Source organism: Mesoplodon densirostris, chromosome 16 (assembly GCF_025265405.1).
Source record: "Mesoplodon densirostris isolate mMesDen1 chromosome 16, mMesDen1 primary haplotype, whole genome shotgun sequence".
Classification (NCBI taxonomy): domain Eukaryota; kingdom Metazoa; phylum Chordata; class Mammalia; order Artiodactyla; family Ziphiidae; genus Mesoplodon; species Mesoplodon densirostris.
The window spans coordinates 43,420,414-43,441,151 of NC_082676.1; the positions used below are offsets into that span (position 1 = coordinate 43,420,414).

Genomic DNA, 20,738 nt, shown 5'->3' on the forward strand with positions numbered 1-20,738 from the left:
CCACCAGGGAAGTCCGAGATCACCCAGTCTTGTGTGGTCCTTAGCTTCCAGGGCCCTGCTGCAGTTGCAATCCAGAGGTGAAATAAATTAATTTAAGCTTCAACCCAACTCCCTGCCAGCTGTTATTTTTAAAAAGTCAAAGAAATCAACCTTTTATCTATAGCACACAGGAAACTGTGGGTTGGGCTAAAGGTCAAATCTCCATAATCTCATTTAAATCCAGAAGTAAACTAATTAAAACTGTTGCTTAGCCACAGCTAGGCCTGACACACTGAAATTTGAATGATCAGCCAATTACCCTAGCTGCCTGACAGAAAAAAGAATATGCCCTCTCTGGGAAAAATAAAGCAAAAATATTACCTAGGTTACTCTCTACTCTTCTTTTATACAAAAGGTACAGTATGAAATCAAAACTTCTAAGACATGTGAAGAAGCAAATAAGTATAACTCATAATTAAGAAAAAAGGCCAAAAGAGAGACCCATGTATAAGAACTTTAAAATAATTATTATAAATATGTTAAAAGAATTTAGGGACTTCCCTGGTGGCACAGTGGTTAAGAATCCACCTGCCAATGCAGGGGACACAGGTTCGATCCCTGGTCTGGGAAGATCCCACATGCCACAGAGCAAGTAAACCCATGCGCCACAACTACTGAGCCTGTGCTCTAGGGCCCACGAGCCACAACAAGAGAAGATACCGCAATGAGAAGCCCACGCACTGCAACGAAGACCCAACACAGCCAAAAATAAATAAATGGATAAATAAATAAGAATTTAGAGGAAAAGATGAACAGAATGGGTGGAGAGATGGAGGATGCCAGCAGAGAAACGGAAACTCTAGAACTGAAAAATAAACTATCTGAAATGAAGTCACTGGATGGGATTAATGGCAGACCAGACACAGAAGAAGAAAGGAGCAATGAATTCAAAGATAGGTTAATTAAAAACAAATCAAACCTGAGGCCCAGACTAGAGATGGCAAAAGAGACAATCAGTGAATTTGGCGTATTTTAGTCAAACTGCCAAAAACTGGAGATAAGAGAAAAGTCTTATTAGCAGCCCCCCCCAAAAAAACCCAAAAACTATTCCACTCGTAAGAATTTCAGTTGACTTCCCATAAAAACAATGAAAGCCAATAAAATAACATATTCTGAGCGCTGAAAGTAAAACAAACAAACGAAACCCAGAAACCTGTCAACCTAGAACTCTATATTCAGCAAAATATTCTCATATAACGGAGAAATAATGACATCTTCAGATAAACAAAAGCTGAGAGAATTAATAGCCAGCATACCCTTACTATAAGAAATACTAAAAGAATTTCATCAGGGTAAAAAGAAATGATTCCAGATGAAAATCTGAGTCTTCAGAAAAGATGAAAAAGACCATTTGTGGCCCACAGAAAAGTTTGCAGCTCTTGTCAGAGAGCAACTACCATAAACAAACAAATAAAAAAAGAGGTATAGCTATCAAGGGGAGCTAAGAGCCAATAGCGGAGATAAAATGAAATACTTAAACAAACTAGACTGATGCAAAAGAAGGCAGGAAAAAAGAAAGAAAGGGACAAAGACAGACATTCAAATAGAAAAAAAACAGCAAGGTGGTAGATTTAAACCCAAACAGGTGAGTAATAACGTTACATGTAAGTAGATTAACTAGTCCATTTAAAGTCAAAGATTATGAGTTTAACAAACAAGACCAGCTATATCCACTTATAAGCAACATACTTTAAATATTAAAGACACAGATTAAGAGTAACAGGATGGAAAAAATATACCATGTACACTGTATGCATAAAAACAACGAAGTGGCTATGTTTACATCAGACAAACTAGACTTCCAGAGAGAAACATCAGAGATGATGAGAGACACTTCATAATTATGAGTTAATTCCTCAAGAATATGTAAAAGGGTTTGCTCCTAATAATACTGATTCAAAACACATGAAGCAAAATTAACAGAAATAAAAAATAATCCTTTTCCCAAATTGATAAAATTAGACATCCCCTATCAATAAGAATTAGAAGATTTAAGCAACACTGTGAAGCAACATGACTTAATTGATATTTATAGAATTCTGCAACAGCTGCAGAATACACATCCTCTCGAGTGACATGTGAGAACATATGCTGGCTATAAGGCAATTTTCAGTATATTTCAAAGGACGGAAACCACACTGAGTAGTTCTCTAATGGTAAAGGAATTAACCTAGAAACAAACAATAAAAAGATCACCAGAAAATCTCCAAAGACCTGAAAAGTACATGCCATTCTAAGAAGTCTGGGCTCTATCCTATAGTACTAGTGGAGCTATTCAAGGTTTATGCAAGGGAATGATACATTCAGATATAATACATTCAGATTTGGACTTTTAAAAAATAACTTTCATTGAATATTTTAAAAATGTAGCAGAAGAATGACTGAACACACTCACACACACAAAGGGGAATAAATCATAATTCATGTAAAAAATGAGGAGAAACTGAATTAAGGTATCTGAAATAGGATTGAATCAAGATATTTGCAAATGCAGAGTCAAGGGGACTTGGTGACCAATTAATTACATGTGATCTGCAAAGCTAGTTAATCCTAACTAACTTTGGTGACTAGACAAATAGGAATGCTACGCATGGAGACAGGAAAAACAGGGAGAAGCAGTTTCTGATGGGTACAGGAACTAGAAAACACAGGTGTGCATTACAGGCTCTCCCTTTAATGCAAGAACATCAATTCTAACTGCTGCAGCTTCTTACTGTTTGGTTCAGGGATATAACCCAACTCCCCCTCCCAGCTCACTTAATTAATATTCAAGTTCCTTCTTGTTTGCTCTGTGGGTTCTGCACACTGATACGTGCTTTTCCATTTGACTATTTGCTCTTCTTTAGTACTGTCTAGTCTGGTTTTCAACTGGATATTCCATTCACACTTGGATCTGCTTTTCAGCTCACTCTCCAGGTTTAGTAACCAGGTCTTTGAACTGTTTTTTGCCTTGACCCACGTGTCCTGAGGACTCTGCTCCTCATACCTGCTCACTGGCTCAGAGACAACGCAAATATAGAGAAACACAGCCTCATCCCACCCCTATTCTAGATTCTTGCTCAGTTTAGTGAACAATCCATCTAGCTTCTGCCTATCAGGGAACAACTTTGGACAATAAGTTCATTTGGACATTGAGTTTGAGGTCTTTGTGAATATCCAAGTGGAGAGATACAGAACGCAGTTGGGAAAAAATGAGCCTAGGGCTCAGGAAAGAGACCCAGTAGGAGATAAAGATTTATGATCATCAGCAAATAGGTTGTAATCAAAATCACATGAGTGGATGAGCTTAAGGAGACTATAAAACAGAAGTCTTTAATCTGATATGCTTTAGGGGCATCTATGAATCCACTGAAATTGTGGGTAAAATTCTGTGTATGTATGCATCCGCATTTCTCAGATAGGGATCCATAAATTTCATCAGATTCTCAAAGGTCTATAACTCTAAAATGATTGAAAACCTATGGCGTGGGCTTCCCTGGTGGCACAGTGGTTGAGAGTCCGCCTGCTGATGCAGGGGACGCGGGTTCGTGCCCCGATCTGGGAGGATCCCACATGCCGCGGAGTGGCTGGGCCCGTGAGCCGTGGCTGCTGGGCCTGTGCGTCCGGAGCCTGTGCTCCGCAGCGGGAGAGGCCACAGCGGTGAGAGGCCCGCGTACTGCAAAAAAAAAAAAAAAAAACCTATGGCGGAGGGAGATGGCTAGAATGTAACCTAGAGGGCACTCCTTACTAAAATGTGCTACAATTGTGGGATTAGAGACCATGGTGGGAAAGGGTGTGGAATATGTTAGCATTTCATTTCCAATTCACCATCTGAGTAACAGCAACCATGAAGCACATGATTTTCTATTCAAAATTGGGCAACATGTCCCCAAAATACAATGACTCAGACACCAGTACTTCTAGATTACTCAAAATTGTATGAAAACTAGAATTTTTAGGCCTAGAGATTTAGATTCTATATTCCCAGACAAAACGTGAATTTCTTCCCCACTCCCATCCCATAAATAAAGGGCACAATCTCGGCAGCCACCTTCTTTCTCTGGAGTCCATCTCATGTCACAGCTGACAATCGAAGATCACTTTTTAAGCATTACTTTATGAAACTTCATGATCATCAACTGGATATATTAGCACCTGAGTTTTTATAGGCAAAAAGCTCTGAAAATATATAGTCCAACCCCACAAAACAAGGATGTCAGCTTGTATGCATTATCACAAAGTGCTCAAAAGTGCAATTATAGTTCACACTTTATCTTTTTTTCCTCAAAATTATTTGTCACTTTAGACGTAGAGAAAGATGGTGGGGAGGTTTTTTACAGTGTGCATTTTGAAACTCTTTCAAAAGCCACAAATGTGTATGAAACAAATTCTCTAGTCACAAGGATTCAAACCACAGCATTCTTCCCTACTTAACCACTCAAGCAAGCCAAGAATAATCTAGCTGGTCAACTCACATGTAGGAAAACTATAATGTCTACTACTTGGGGAACCTCTAAATATCACTTACACATGTACCTTGGTTTATAAAAACCATTTCAGTATTGTACAAAGGAGAAAGCTATGAATTACCAATTACCAAGAGATTAAAAAGGACTATGATAATGCACTGTATACTTCATCTTTAGCAGAAGGTAATTCACAAAACTTTAACACATATAAAACTTTTTTCAAACTTAAATGTTTCGTAAAAGAATATATACATATAGGTAATAACTGGAAAATGTTCAATTATATTAATCAATGAAACCTATTAAAATTAGAAAAACTCTAAAATAAAATTACCTATATTATGCTGGTAGTTCAAAAGAATAAAAAAAAATTTATCAACATATATCATGCACCTTAAAAAATTTCAGATATTTTGATGTGGTTTAATTCCACTTTCATTAGTCTAGCCCTAAAAAACCCCCCACTAAAATGTAGTATGTGCAAAGATGTTCACTGTAGCACTATTTGTCAAACAGAAAATTGTAAACAGCAAAAGAAAAATGGTAAGATAAATTATAGAACATATACTAGGGAAACATTTTATTTGTTTGTTCATTCATTCATTCATTCACTTACTACTGTGTTTCATAAAGGATTTAAGGTGGCTCATAAAATGATTTATTTATACAACCATGAAAAATTATGTTTAAAAAGCATGTGCACAATGAGAAAATGCTCATGAATATTAAGTGGAAAGGGCTGAATACAAGATTGTGTGTGTGCAAAAGTGAGATGTAAGACAAGTATTCTTACCTTTGTTTAACAAAATGCAAAGAAGAAAGAGAAATCCATCAAAATGCTAAAAATGGTATTTGTCTGGGTGGTAACATTATAGGTGAATTTTATTCTCTTATCTTTTTAATTTTATAAGTTTTATAAACTAAGTTTATATATTTTTTCTTTTTTTTTTTTTTTTTGCGGTACGCGGGCCTCTCACTGTTGTGGCCTCTCCCGTTGCGGAGCACAGGCTCCGGATGCGCAGGCTCAGCTGCCATGGCTCACAGGCCCAGCCGCTCTGCGGCACGGGATCTTCCCAAACCGGAGCATGAACCCATGTCCCATGCATATGCAGGCGGAATCTCAACCACTGCGCCACTAGGGAAGCCCCTAAGTTTATATTTTTATAATAATGCTTGTACGTATGAAAAATATAAAAAGGATAAAGATTATTTTAAAAATTAAAAAAAAATCTGCCTCCATATGCGATGGTTTATAAGAAAATAGCTCTTCATATATAGCCACTAATAACTTGAAAAAAGAAAACAAAAGTAATATCTAAGTGTAAAAAATCCAGATGGAAATCAGCCTCATGAAATATAAATTTGTTTTTCGATTAAAGGTATCGACAGAAGAACAGAATAAAGAGATGATATAAGGTTGTGGGGAGGAGAGGAAACTGACATAAAAAAAAAATACCAGAGAAAGGCAAGGAATTTTAATCTTGAAATCCAACAGCCTATCAGTGAACTTACGCTAACATGGTTGTCTTATTTAAACTGTAGTTTCAAAAAATACCACATCTATAGACAGAAAGTAGAATTGTGGTTGCCAGGGGCTGGAGGAAGGGGTAATGGGTAATGATTACGTAGTTTCAGTTTGGAAAGATGAAAAAAGTCCTGGAGATGGATGGTGGTGACAGTTCTACAACAATACGAATGTACTGGACTGTACACTTATAACTTGTTAAAATGGTAAATTTTGTTATTTAAATTTTACCACAATAAAAAATACATTAAGGTATGATTTGAAATAGATTATACAGGTAAGGTATATATTCACATTTTTTGAGTTTTCAGCTTTTCTCAAATATTATAAAGATGTGAGAATAACTTATAAAAGAAGTAGTTGTAACTACACTTTAATAGTAACTTTCTCTCAATCAGAGGGTTGTTTATTGTACCTATGTAATAATTCTTCTCATGTAGCCAATGTTTAGTTTTCAAGTATCAAGAAATCATGCCTCATCTAAACAAAGGTTTAAAAGTAAAGTAGCCATTAGATTCAAAGTAAAAAGAAACTAGAAGTGAGGTCACTAATAAATCTGGTGTTTATGCAAATTTATGATAATCAGCTATGAGACTAAATCTCCCCAACAGTAAGCACCATTCTTAGAAATTGGGAAAAAGAGATTAAAGAACTGTCCCCATAGTCCCTGGAAAGAGCCACAGTTATCCTTAAAATGCAGTGGAAGATTTCTGATGATAAAGCATTTTACAAATAGGATTTTTCTAATTTAAAATAATTTTCTGATCATAAAAAAGCAAGGAACAAAACTTTTTAGGACCCACGTCCATACCCAGTTTTATCAATTCACTTTAAAAATCTCACTTACCCTTCTAGTGTTTTCAAGGATTTTGGGATCAGGTTTTCCATAGTTAGGTGGATTGGCATACGGGTCATATCCAAGTTTGGCAAGCATGGGTGCAATCACTGCCATGTCTTGTAAAACATCTGCAGGTATCTTCCCAACCCATTTTGATAGAGCTCCCACATTGACTGGCTTGATGACTTGGTCTGTAGATCTCTCCACTCTGAAAACAATATAATGTGAATAAACATGTATTTAGAATACTGAAAACAGTACTGGAAATTTTTTTTTTTTTTTTTTTTTTTGCGGTACGCGGGCCTCTCACTGTTGTGGCCTCTCCCGTTGCAGAGCACAGGCTCCGGACGCGCAGGCTCAGCGGCCATGGCTCACGGGTCCAGCCGCTCCGCGGCATGTGGGATCTCCCCGGACTGGGGCACGAACCCGTGTCCCCTGCATCAGCAGGCGGACTCTCAACCACTGCGCCACCAGGGAAGCCCCTGGAAATTATTTTTGATGACTTTAAAAATTACAAGTCTCCAGATTATAAAAGCTATTGAGAAAGAGTGCATTTTCCAGGCTTGACATTACTTACTAGACTTTTTTTTTTAATGTTCTCAATCTGACAGCAATTATTGGCAACCTCAGATTCCTAGAAATAGGAAAAACGGTCAGGTGAAAACATCTGCACAGAATGTATTGACACTTTAATTACAACGTTCAGAAAAACATAACAAAGATAAGACTGCTTAGAAAAACAGCTGGTCAACTTACTTGAAATACATAAAAATAAAAACCACAAGTAAATAAGATGGCTTGATGAATGATGACTACAGGAACAGAAAGATGGACACATTATGTGATAAAGCAAATATAGCAAAATGTTAATTGTAGCTAGTGGGTATAATTCTTTCAGTTCTTTGTATGTTTGAAATTTTTCATAATAAAATATTGGGGGGGAAATAGTCAACCATAATCCACTGACTGCAAAATATTCATTTGTCCTATTTTTCTGTTGATTTCCTAAAGAACCCTATTTTCTAAGGAAGAAAAAGGAGTGCTATTTATGACTTTCGATATTACAAAATAAATGTGTTCTACCTCTTGACCTAGAAATTTACTTTAAGCTTATAGTGACACTATATCTGACGAAATAACTCATAATCTTAGGGTAAAATATAATCTAAAATGACATCTAGATTGAAATTGTATCTGAACTAGCAGATTTTGGCCAAATGACTATCAAACAAAAGTGCCTAAGAGAGTTTTATATCATAATACATTAGAAGTCATTCAAACAGTATTCTAATAAAAGGTTAAAAAGATCTTTTTCTTTTAAGTTTTTGATCTCTCGCTGCAGATAACGATTATTTGATGAAGAATCCCTCAAAGGGGCTCCACTCCTTAAAAAATACACAAGAGAGGACTTCCCTGGTGGCACAGTGGTTAAGAATCCGCCTGCCAATGCAGGGAACAGGCTCGATCCCTGGTCTGGAAAGATCCCACATGCCGCAGAGCAACTAAGCCCGTGTGCCACAACTACAGAGCCTGTGCTCTAGAGCCTGTGAGCCACAACTACTGAGCCCGCCATGCCACAACTACTGAAGCCCACATGCCTAGAGCCTGTACTCCGAAACAAGAGAAGCCACCACAATGAGAAGCACGCTCACCACAGCAAAGAGTAGACCCCACTCTTTCTTTAGTAAAGAACATCCTGGTTTGTCCAGGACAGGTCCAGTTTATACCGAGTGCCCCCAGCTAATTATGAACATCACATCCCACTCACACCCACAAATGTTAAAGTTTGTATGATGAATTATATGGTGAATGAATTATATCCATATACCCTGCACACACCCAAAAACTAAGATGGTCCAAAACTGAACCCATCAACTTCTGCTCAAAATCTACTCCTCTTCATATACATTTTATCTTGATAAATGTCACCACCACCTATCTACAAGGCAAAACCAGAGATCTCAGATGGGACAGGGAGAAAGCAAGATCACTCCCAAGTTATCCAGTTCTAGAGACCCTATCTTTGAGTAGGAAAATCTCTCCTCCAGTCTTACTGCCACTAAACTTAGTTCATGTCACCATCATTTCTCACCCAGATTACTACAAAAGCCTCCTAATTTCCCTTCATTTAAGTAGTTGGCTTCCTTGCCCAACTACCTATCCTTCCACCAGACTATAAGGAAGGTCTATGTTTTATTAATTTCACAATCACCAGTATCTAGCATATTAACATATAATAGATGCCCAATAAATGTTTATTAAACTAATGAGTAAAAGCTTTTCATGGGGAAAAAAAACCCTACAAATTTAGTTTATACAAACATGCGCAAGAGGTCAAGGATCATATATTAATAAGGAGATCAACTGCCACAAGATGAAATAACTAGGGACTTCCCTGGTGGTCCAGTGGTTCAGAATCCACCTTCCAGTGCAGGGGACGTGGGTTCGATCCCTGGTCAGGGAACTAAGATCCCACATGCTGTGGGGCAACTAAGCCCACGCAATGCAACCACTGAGCCCGCGTGCTCTGGAACCCATGCGCCACAACTAGAGAGCCTGTGCACCACAACTAGAGAGGAGCCCACGCACTGCAACGAAAGATCCCACGTGCCACAACTAAGACCCAACATAGCCAAATAAATAAAAAGAAAATAAAAATATCTAGTATATAAACAAACATATTTTATAAAAAAAAAATGAAGTAACTAGAGAACATCCAAGCGCTGAACTGCGTGATATTTACTGTGGGTGCACTAGGAACATTAGAGAATGGGAGTCACATCTGCAGAGATAAACATCTCGAGAAAAAAATGCTTTATAGTAAACAAAAAATAATTTCTGTTCAGTCTATGTCAGGTACTTTGCATATGATATCTACTTTAATCCTTGAAACAACCTTAAGAGAAATATTATCAGTCCCTTTTTTTCAACTGTGTTAACTGAGACCCATAAGTGATTTATCTAAAGTCACACAGTCTGGCAATAATGGTGTTAGAATTTGAACTTACGTCTGTCTGACTCCAAAGCACCTGTTTTATCCAGTTTCTCTTACTGCTGTCCTATTGACGTCAAATCACATCTTGATTTTTACATTCTATGCTTCCCTGAAAACCTTGGCCTCTTGTTCTATACTGCATAGACTAAGTGGTTTTGCCACAGTGATAACATACTACACATGTAATAGGTATATACAGGGCTGTGCCGGTAACACTTTACAACCTGATCTCTGAGAAGGGAAGGGTCATAATTTGTAGCATTTACTGATGACCAATGGTGTAAATACTCCCACCATGGATGATTTCAAGCTACCAACATGATGTCATTGACCACAGAGTTGAGAAGAGATGCAAAAAAATGGGTTCACTGTAGCTGGCGCAATCCAGCTCCAGCAGACCACTGGATATCTATAGGGTCACAATCTCTTGTCCCAAATTCTGAAATCCAAAAACTAAACATTTTCCTGTAACTCATGTGGCAGCAAAACATAACCTGAACTGATAGGAATCTATTTAAAGTCTTTATTCTTCTTGGCATAAACTATCATACTCTTTAATGCAGAAATACTGATGTCCTTGATTATAGAGTGTTGACCCAGAACAAACAGAGGATGTTATATAATATGTGTTATGTACACCATATGACCTTTCTAGAATCCAAAAATTTTGGATTCTGAAACATATCTGTGTTAAGCACTGAAGTCACACATAGGGTCTCATATGTCGTGACTGGGAAGTTGGGAATGATAGAAGGGTTTTAATCACAGGACTGACAAGACTAGATTGTTCTTATCTGCATTCAATGTTGAAAACTATGGGAAGAGTAGATTGAAGGATGGGGTAACCTGGGGTCAGAAAAACCAGTAAAGACATTCAACTATATATTGAAAGAATTGAGAAATGATTAATGCTCCAACTACAGCAAATGACATAGAGATGGAAAGAAAAAACCTCCACCGATTTTTTTTTAATAAATTTATTTATTTTTGGCTACATTGGGTCTTCATTGCTGCGTGTGGGCTTTCTCTAGTAGTTGTGGCGAGCAGGGGCTACTCTTCATGCGGTACACGGGCTTCTTATTGCAGTGGCTTCTCTTGTTGTGGAGCACGGGCTCTAGGCACGCGGGCTCAGTAGTTGTGGCACACGGGCTTAGTTGCTCTGCAGCATGTGGGATCTTCCTGGACCAGGGCTTGAACCCGTGTCCCCTGCATTGGCAGGTGGATTCTTAACTGCTGTGCCACCAGGGAAGACCCCATAGATTTGTTTTTAATTGATCAGACTTAGTGGTCAATTAGATATGGGGAGGAGAGAAAAGAGTCTAGATGAATTCGTATTTGACTTGAAGGACTGAATGGACCGTGTTTTCATTCATTACAACAGCATGGAAGAAAAGCATAAGTATTGTTGCTTAGTTTTGTTTCAGATGTAGGGAACAAAGGAAAAGAGGTAAATTGATAGTAGTAAGGAAGTTACCAAAAGTCTAAAGGAAAATTAGAGTTGACTAAGAGACTGAAATGTAGTATGTGCTCAGTAAACAATAGCTAGTATTATTTTTGCATGCAGAATATAGCACTGGTTCAGAAGAAAAATGAAAGCCATTATTTATCATGATGATTGATTTAAAGATAAAGTCCAACCATCTCTTCTCTGAAAGAGATAGAATTCTAAAATGAAAAGGCTTTATGTTATGTAACCACTGAATCACAAGATTCACTAGTAGCAAATGCAGTTGCCATGGACTCCTTAGGGGGAAGAACTTGGGAAGGCATATTGCGTATCACTCAGGTGTTTCTCTTTAAGGCAGCAGTAATGGCATTTTATATTGATTGAGCATAAAATTCATATTAAATATTTTTTGAACACCCACTATGGGTCAGGTCAAGTGTTAGATACTAAGTATGCAAAGATGACATGACTAGGTCATGGCCTTCCTCTCAAGAAGCTCAGAGTCCAGTAAGAGAGATAAGCATACACATGATTAATATGCAGCATGATAAATGTGATGACAGAGGTTAGAAACCATATTATGGCAATGCAGATGACAGAACTAGGTCATTCCTCTCCTAGGGCGTGACATGAGTCAGAGTAAGTTACCAAGTAGCTAAGGTAAAGATTAGTAATCTATGGGTCACAGGCTAAATCCAGTCCTACTGCCTGTTTTTGTCTGGCCTTTAAGCTAAGAATGGCTTTACATTTTTAAATGTTTTTTTAAAAAATCAAAAGAATAATATTTTAAATACATGAAAATCATATGGAATTCAAATTTCTATGTCACAAAGTGGGGTTTTTTTGTTTGTTTGGTTTTTTGGCCATGCCATGCAGCATGCAGGATCTTAGTTCTCCAACCAGGGATTGAACCCATGCCCCCTGCACTGGGAGCACAGAGCCTTAATCACTGGACCACCAGGGAAGTCCCAAAAAGGGTCTTTTCTTTTTGGCTGCACGGCATGTGGGATCTTAGTTCCTGGACCAGAGATTGAACCCACGCCCCCTACAGTGGAAGCAGGGATTCTTAAAAACACAGAACACAAAAGATGAACATTAAATGGCATATAGAAAAGGGACTGACAATTAGACTGACAGCAGATTTCTCAACAGCAACAACTACAACTAGTGGACAGTGGAATAATACCTTCAAAGTACCAAGAGAAAATTACTGCCAACCCAGACTGAATAGAACAAAATTAATCTTCCAAAAATTAAAGACTTTTTCAAATAAATCTTAGAATAAATAAAAATTCTAAGTCCATACTATGCACAAATGTAAGCAGCAAAAACTGAACAAAATCCCATCTTTTAGGCAAAAAATAATTGGGAAAAGGGACCACTGGAGTCTAAAGAGTATTATAAGAAACATCCTCATTATTTTTTTTATTTTTATTTTTTTGCAGTACGCAGGCCTCTCACTGTTGTGGCCTCTCCCATTGCAGAGCACAGGCTCCGGACGCACAGGCTCAGCGGCCATGGCTCATGGGCCCAGCCGCTCCGCGGCATGTGGGATCTTCCTGGACCGGAGCACGAACCCGTGTCCCCTGCATCGGCAGGCAGTCTCTCAACCACTGCGCCACCAGGGGAGCCCTTCCTCATTATTTTTGACAGTTTTCTCTCACCTCTTTGTCCTAATGGTGGCACCCAGCACGCAGAAATGCATAGTGATGGTGCAGGCAGCTAAAATGCTGAGTGAAAGCCATATTTCTGGCCAGAACAACAAGAAATGTAACCTCTGGGAGTCAGGGAGTGTTAGGGAGAAATCAAGGGAAAGAGAGAGCCAGACAAGATGGGAATAAAGACACAGGCCTACTAGAGAATGGACTTGAGGATATGGGAAGGGGGAAGGGTAAGGGTAAGCTGTGACAAAGTGAAAGTGGCATGGACATATATATACACTACCAAACGTAAAACAGATAGCTAGTGGGAAGCAGCCACATAGCACAGGGAGATCAGCTCGGTGCTTTGTGACCACCTAGAGGGGTGGGATAGGGAGGGTGGGAGGGAGGGAGACGCAAGAGGGAAGAGATACGGAACGTATGTATATGTATAACTGATTCACTTTGTTATAAAGCAGAAACTAACACACCATTGTAAAGCAATTATACTCCAATAAAGATGTTAAAAAAAAGTGAACTTTGTTTAAAAGATATTATATAAAAAGAAAAAAAAAATAAACTGAAAAAAAAAAAGAGAGAGCCAGAGAACATTTCTCATAATTTTGCATATGAATCAGCACAACTTCCAACTCACACCTGGGAGAGACTGAAGGAAGCACAGCAAAGGCTTTGAGAATTAAACTATGAAATAAACTGCCACCAACACTCCAAACTCATAAATGATTTGTGAATGAGAAAAACCCAAAGCAGCATAGCAAAGTCTGAAAACTAAACTGATACTGGAAACACTGTTCACAGAAGGAGACACAAACTTGTGGTTTAGAAACTAACCAGATTGATAACCCACCACAACAAAAAAAATCTTCATTCACCAGAGGATTCTAGCAGGATTCAGAGACTCAAAACATAACTCCAAAAATACTCAGATACAGAGAACCAAGAAAATGTGATCCAATATTGAGGGAAAAGACAATCAAAAGATGCACAGAACAGGAGGGAACACTCTCTAAGTAATTTATAAGGCCAGCAAAACTATGTAACAAAACTGAAACCGCATACCTCAGCTTGCGACTTGAACCCACAGGCTGGGACTTGAACCAGCCAAAACCCAGATTGGGACTTGAAGCCACGGTCTTTTAATTAGAATCACTAACCTGGTGTCAGGACTTACTGAGGCTCAGGTTCTTTATGTCTCAGCGCAGAAGGAATTCAGCAAGAGGCAAAGTGATAGGCAAGGAGTAGCTTTATTAATATAGGACGCTTGCGAGGGATACAAGCAGGCAGGCAAGGGGGCTCTGCCCCAAGAATTAAGCGGGCTACATTTTTTAGTCAAAGGAAAGTGGGGAGGGGGAGAGGACTACCTTCTTCCTCATTCTTTGAGTAGAAGTTAGGCTTCCATCATTAGCTCCTCCTTCTCATCAGGCAAGAGAGTGTTTGACCCTATAAAGTCAAACTAGGACTATCATGGTGTCTATTCAAATCAGCAGAAGGGTGGTAACATATACTAAAATACGTTAAATCATCACAGATTTCAGTATAATGAGGGTCTTCTACTTTGGAATGTCACCTTTCCCTTACACTCCTGTCCTTGGTCCTAAGGATATTATCTTGCTGGACTCAACAATTAACTTACAGTGGTCTCAAAAATAAAACAAGACAAAAACTCACAGTGGTCTTCCGAAGTTCCCTAAGTCTCCTTCTCTATCTATAATCCCCTAGTGGGATTTCTAAAACTACCTGTGTAACTATCCTACTCTATCCCTATCAAAACCAGACACAGAGTATAGGAATAATAAAAATTACAAGTATCACTCATGAAATATATATAAAAATCCTAAGCCAAAAGTTAGCATATCAAATCCAGCACTAATTATCGGATGATAATTAGTGCTCCACTAAGTTGGAGTTTTTCCAGAAATTCAAGGTTAAATCAACATTACAAAATCTATTAATGTAACTTACATTAGTAGCTTAAAAGGAGGAAAAAAAGTCATATAACTACTTCAGTTAGATAAATTAACCTCTGTTGTAGGCTGCTCCTAAATGGCTCCCAATAATTCAGTCACACAGAGTCCTTTAAACAAATTAAGCGTGTGCCTCACAGATCCTCTCAGTTTAATAAGGCCTCTAGGAAGCTTAAGCACATTGTCCCTTAGCCATCTCAGCAGGAGCCCAAAGCAAAGAATGGTTTATCTCAAAAAGATTTGTGGGTAAAATTATTATCCAAATGGAATGAACCCCAGGTGAGATTTACAGAGGACCCACAACATTTTTGAGAAGTTTATCAGCAGCAACATTGCCAACTTGGACTGAAAGGGACAGAAACAGTACAAAATGGAAAGACACACTGGATTCCCAAAATTCTACTGGCAGGAATTAGACAGATAAAACCACATAGCTACAAAATATGTGCTATCTTTCATGAAAAAGGAAGGATTACTCAAGAGCCCAAAGGGCAGAGCTGAGAGACATGGAAAATAATTCCTAAATTACTTACATTTGACTGAGACCTGCTCAAAGAATGTCTAATATTTTCCCAGATGGATTTCAGAATTGATATGAACCAATGACACCTTTTTCTTCCCCCTATTTGCCTTCATTTTAAATGTCTATTGCCCTATGCCTGTTCCATCACTGTATACTGGCATTGCGGGTGGGGTGGGGATATAACTTGTATCTTTAGTGCTACAGATCTTTTCTGTTCAAGGACCTATATATAAGGAACTACACTCAGAAGCTCCAACCACAACTAGACCTGATTTAGATGGCAAGATGAAGGACTTTGAGCTTGTAATAGGATGAGAATTTTGTGACATGGGGAGGGGGGAAATGTATTTTGCGTATGAGTCATTGGCAGCCTGAGAGCAGACTAACTGGCTGCTTCTAAAATGGTACCCAAGAGGGACTTCCCTGGTGGCAGAGTGGTTAAGACTCCATGCTCCCAATGCAGGGGGCCCAGGTTCGATCCCTGGGTCAGGGAACTAGATCCCACATGCATGCCACAACTAAGAGTTCACATGCCACAACTAAGGAGCTGGCGAGCTGCAACTAAGGAGCCCACTGGCCACAACTAAGGAGCTGGAAAAACACAACTAAGACCTAGTGTAACCAAATAAATAAGTAAATAAATAAATTAATAAAAATAATAATAAATTAATTTAAAAATAAAATGGTACCCAAGATTCCCAACTCCTGTATTCCTTTATGTAATCTTCTCCCCTTGACTGTAGCTAGACCTAGGGACTTGCTTCTAATGAATATGGCAGAAGTGATAGGATGTCACCTGAAGATTAGGTTAAGAAGATGTGAATTCCATCTTGCTCACTTTCCCTGGCTGTTCTCATTTGCTTGCTCTGATTAAGTCAGCTGCTGTGTTGTGACTAGCCATACAGAGAAAGCTTCATGGCAAGGAAGTGAGGTCCTCCATCCAATACCCAGGAGGAACTGAATCCTGCCCAAAACCACATGAGCTGGGAAATAGTCCCCTATCAGTTAAGCCTTGATTGCAGCCTGTAAGAGATTCTGAGCTAGGAGACTCAGCTAAGACAAGCCCATATTCCCAACCCACTGAAACTATGATAAAATACATGTTTGCTATTTTTTTTTTTTTTTTTTTTTTTTTTTTTTTTTTTTTGCTGTACGCGGGCCTCTCACTGCTGTGGCCTCTCCCGTTGCGGAGCACAGGCTCCGGACACACAGGCTCCGCGGCCATGGCTCGCGGGCCCAGCCGCTCCGCGGCATGTGGGATCTTCCGGGATCGGGGCACGAACCCGTGTCCCCTGCATCGGCAGGCGGACTCTCAACCACTGCGCCACCAGGGAAGCCCACATGTTTGCTATTTTAAGCAAACACTAAAGTCACTACATTTTGAGGAGCTTCCAGGTTGGTGAACATATCCACATGTCAGGAGGATGGAGCACTCTTGTTTCATGGGGCCAGACGCTTCTGTCTTGGGACCCTTCCAGACCTCGCCCTACGTACTTCTTCATCTGTATCCTTTCTAAGAATGGCTCCAGATTTTTTCTTAAATGCAGCCTTTTAAATGAGAAATAAGCCAAGACTCAAAGTGACAGAGTGACTTGTTTAGGCTCGTATGAGCTATATGTATGTATGTATGCTTATAAGAGGCAGAGCTGGGATTCAAGCCCAGGATTATCTCAGTAAGAAACCAAAATCTTAACTATCTTACTCACTGAATATGTCTTCGCAGGAGCTAATTTTAATGTAGATTACAATCAGAATTTTTTTTGTAAATGTCTGATTTAAAACTGTTAATGTCTACTTTTAATGAAATAAATGATTCATTTAATTATTTTTTTAAAAGATGGAATGGGGAATTCCCTGGCAGTCCAGTGGTTAGGACTCTGTGGTCTCACTGCCAATGGCCCGGGTTCAATCCCTGGTTGAGGAACTAAGATCCCGCAAGCCGTGCAGAAAGGCCAAAAATAAAAAAAATAAAAGATGGAATGATATAATGTCCTGGATTTGCTTTAAAATAATTCAAGAGTAGGGGAAGGGAGAAAGTTAAATGAAACACTGTTGGCCTATATTGATCATTGTTGGTGGTCATACATACACTATTCTTTTGAATATTTTTGTACTTGAAAATTTTCACAACAAAGAAAAAACTTATATTAAAGTTTCTCAGCCTTGGCACTATTTACATTTTAAGTTGGATAAATTCTTTGTTGTGGGGTTTGTCCTGTGCATTGTAGGATGTTTAGCAACATCCCTGGTCTCTACCTATTAAATGCCAGCAGTGCAACCACCCCACCACTGTGACAACCAAAAATATTTCCAGACATTGCAAAATGTCCCCCAGGAGAGCAAATTGGCCCCAGTTGAGAACCACTGCTTTAAAACAAGGTTGCTTGTTATTATAAGTCTTAGCCTAGACAAAACCACAAAACATTAGGAAAGCTGCAGGACATAAATATATACAAACGTCATTTGTATTTTGATACAAGAGCAACTAACAGAAACTTTAAAAACAACAAATTATATATGGGAATTCCCTGGCAGTCCAGTGGTTAGAACTTGGAGCTTTCACTGCGGGGGGCTGGGTTCAATCCCTGGTGGGGGAACTAAGATCCCACAAGCTGTGCAGTACGGCCAAAAACAAACAAAAAATTATTTGAAAAACACCACATTATTCACATTAACAGCAAAAAGGTACTCAAAACTTAATTAATCAAAAGAAGTACAAGACTTTTATGAAGAACATAATCAAATATTATCAAAAGATGTTGAAGACCTAAATAAATGGAGAAGCATACTGTGTTATGGATAGGAAGGCTTAATATTGATATAATGATAGCTATCCTTCTCAAAATTACCTACAAATTCAATGTAAATTTAATCATTAATAAATCATGCTTAAAGAGAAAACTGAGGAATAAAGGGCTCAAAATAGCCAAGACATTCCTAGAGAAGAACTAAGAAGGAGGCTTGCCCTACTGGGTATTAAGACATTTCGTAAAACTATAGTAATTAAAATAGAGTATAACTATGTTATATTTCACTAACAGAAAAATGCATATATGGAAACTTAATATTTCACCTAGCAGGTAGTACAGGTGGCTAGGGAAAAAGAGACTATTCCATAAACAGCTCTGGGGAACCAGACATCCATATGGAAAAAAATTAAAGATGGATATGTACCCTCACACACAAAAAATAAATTTCATATTGATCAATAAATTCCAGACTGGCCTTCCCTGGTGGCACAGTGGTTGAGAGTCCGCCTGCTGATGCAGGGGACGCGGGTTTGTACCCTGGTCTGGGAAGATTCCACATGCCGCAGAGTGCCTGGGCCCGTGAGCCATGGCCACTGAGCCTGAGCGTCCGGAGCCTATGCTCCGCAACGGGAGAGGCCACAGCAGTGAGAGGCCCGCGTACCGCAAAATAAATAAATAAATAAATTCCAGATTGATTAACTCATGTTAATCAATCAAGGAAAATTTTTCAAGTTTTAGGAAAAAATATGGGAGACTACTTTTGACCTTAGGGTAAAGAAAGATTTCTTTACAAAACACAAAGTTCAAACCATAAGGGAGAGGCTGAACCAAGATAGCGGAGTAGAAGGATGTGCTCTCACTCCCTCTTGTGAGAACACCAGAATCACAACTAGCTGCTGGACAATCACTGACAGGAAGGCACTGGAACTCACCAAAAAAGATACCCCACATCCAAAGACAAAGGAGAAGCCACAATGAGACGGTAGGAGGGGCACAATCACAGTAAAATCAAATCCCATAACTGCTGAGTGGGTGACTCACAGACTGGAGAACACTTATATCACAGAAGTCCACCTGCTGGAGTGAAGGTTCCGAGCCCCACGTCAGGCTTCCCAACCTAGGGGTCTGGCAACGGGAGAAGGAATTCCTAGCGAATCAGACTTTGAAGCCTAGTGGGATTTGACTGCAGGACTTTGACAGGACTGGGGAAAACAGAGACTCCACTCTTGGAGGGCACACACAAAGTAGTGTGCGCATCGGGACCCAGGGGAAGGAGCAGTGACCCCGGGGGAGACTGAAACAGACCTACCTGCTAGTGTTGGAGGGTCTCCTGCAGAGGCAGGGGGTGGCTGTGGCTCACCCTGGGGACAAGGACACTGGCAGCGGAAGTTCTGGGAAGTACTCCTTGGCGTGAATGCTCCCAGAGTCTGTCATTAGCCTCACCAAAGAGTCCAGGTAGGCTCCAGTGTTGGGTTGCCTCAGGCCAAACAACCAACAGGGAGGGAACCAGGCCCCACCCATCAGCAGTCAAGTGAATTAAAGTTTTACAGAGCTCTGCCCACCAGAGCAACAGTCAGCTCTACCCACCATGAGTCCCTCCCATCAGGAAACTTACACAAGCCTCTTAGATAGCCTCATCCACCAGAGGGCAGACAGCAGAAGCAAGAAGAACTACGATCCTGCAACCTGTGGAACAAAAACCACATTCACAGAAAGGCAGACAAGATGAAAAGGTGAGGGCTATGTACCAGATAAAGGAACAAGATAAAACCCCAGAAAAACAACTAAATGAAGTGGAGATAGGCAACCTTCCAGAAAAAGAATTCAGAATAATGATAGTGAAGATGACCCAGGACCTCAGAAAAAGAATGGAGGCAAAGATCGAGAAGATGCAAGAAATGTTTAACAAAGACCTAGAAGAATTATAGAACAAACAAACAGAGATGAACAATACAATAACTGAAATGAAAACTACACTAGAAGGAAACAATAGCAGAATAACTGAGGCAGAAGAACGGATAAGTGACCAGGAAGACAGAATGGTGGAATTCACTGCCACAGAACAGAATAAAGAAAAAAGAATAAAAAGAAATGAAGACAGTCTAACAGACCTCTGGGACAACATTAAAGGCAACAACATTTGCATTATAGGGGTTCCAGAAGGGGAAGAGAGAGAGAAAGGACCAGAGAAAATATTTGAAGAGATTATAGTCAAAAAATTCCCTAACATGGGAAAGGAAATAGCCACCCAAGTCCAGGAAGTGCAGAGAGTCCCATACAGGATAAACCCAAGGAGAAACACGCTGAGACACATAGTAATCAAATTGGCAAAAATTCAAGACAAAGAAAAATTATTGAAAGCAGCAAAGGAAAAATGACAAATAACATACAAGGGAACTCCCATAAGGTTAACAGCTGATTTCTCAGCAGAAACTCTACAAGCCAGAAGGGAGTGGCATGATATACTTAAACTGATGAAAGGGAAGAACCTACAACCAAGATTACTCTACCCAACAAGGATCTCATTCAGATTCGATGGAGAAATCAA

The 20,738-nt window shown here is 39.3% G+C and overlaps 1 protein-coding gene across 7 annotated transcripts in view; it reads right to left on the reverse strand.

Moving 5' to 3' along the window:
• The window catches only part of TPST1 (tyrosylprotein sulfotransferase 1), a 135,112-nt gene that overhangs the window by 54,169 nt on the left and 60,205 nt on the right, over window positions 1–20,738 (reverse strand). For all 7 annotated transcript variants that reach the window (XM_060079463.1, XM_060079469.1, XM_060079462.1 and 4 more), the window contains one exon: window positions 6,860–7,058. In XM_060079463.1, coding sequence (XP_059935446.1) covers window positions 6,860–7,058 — 199 coding nt within the window. The remainder of the gene's footprint in view (window positions 1–6,859; window positions 7,059–20,738) is intronic.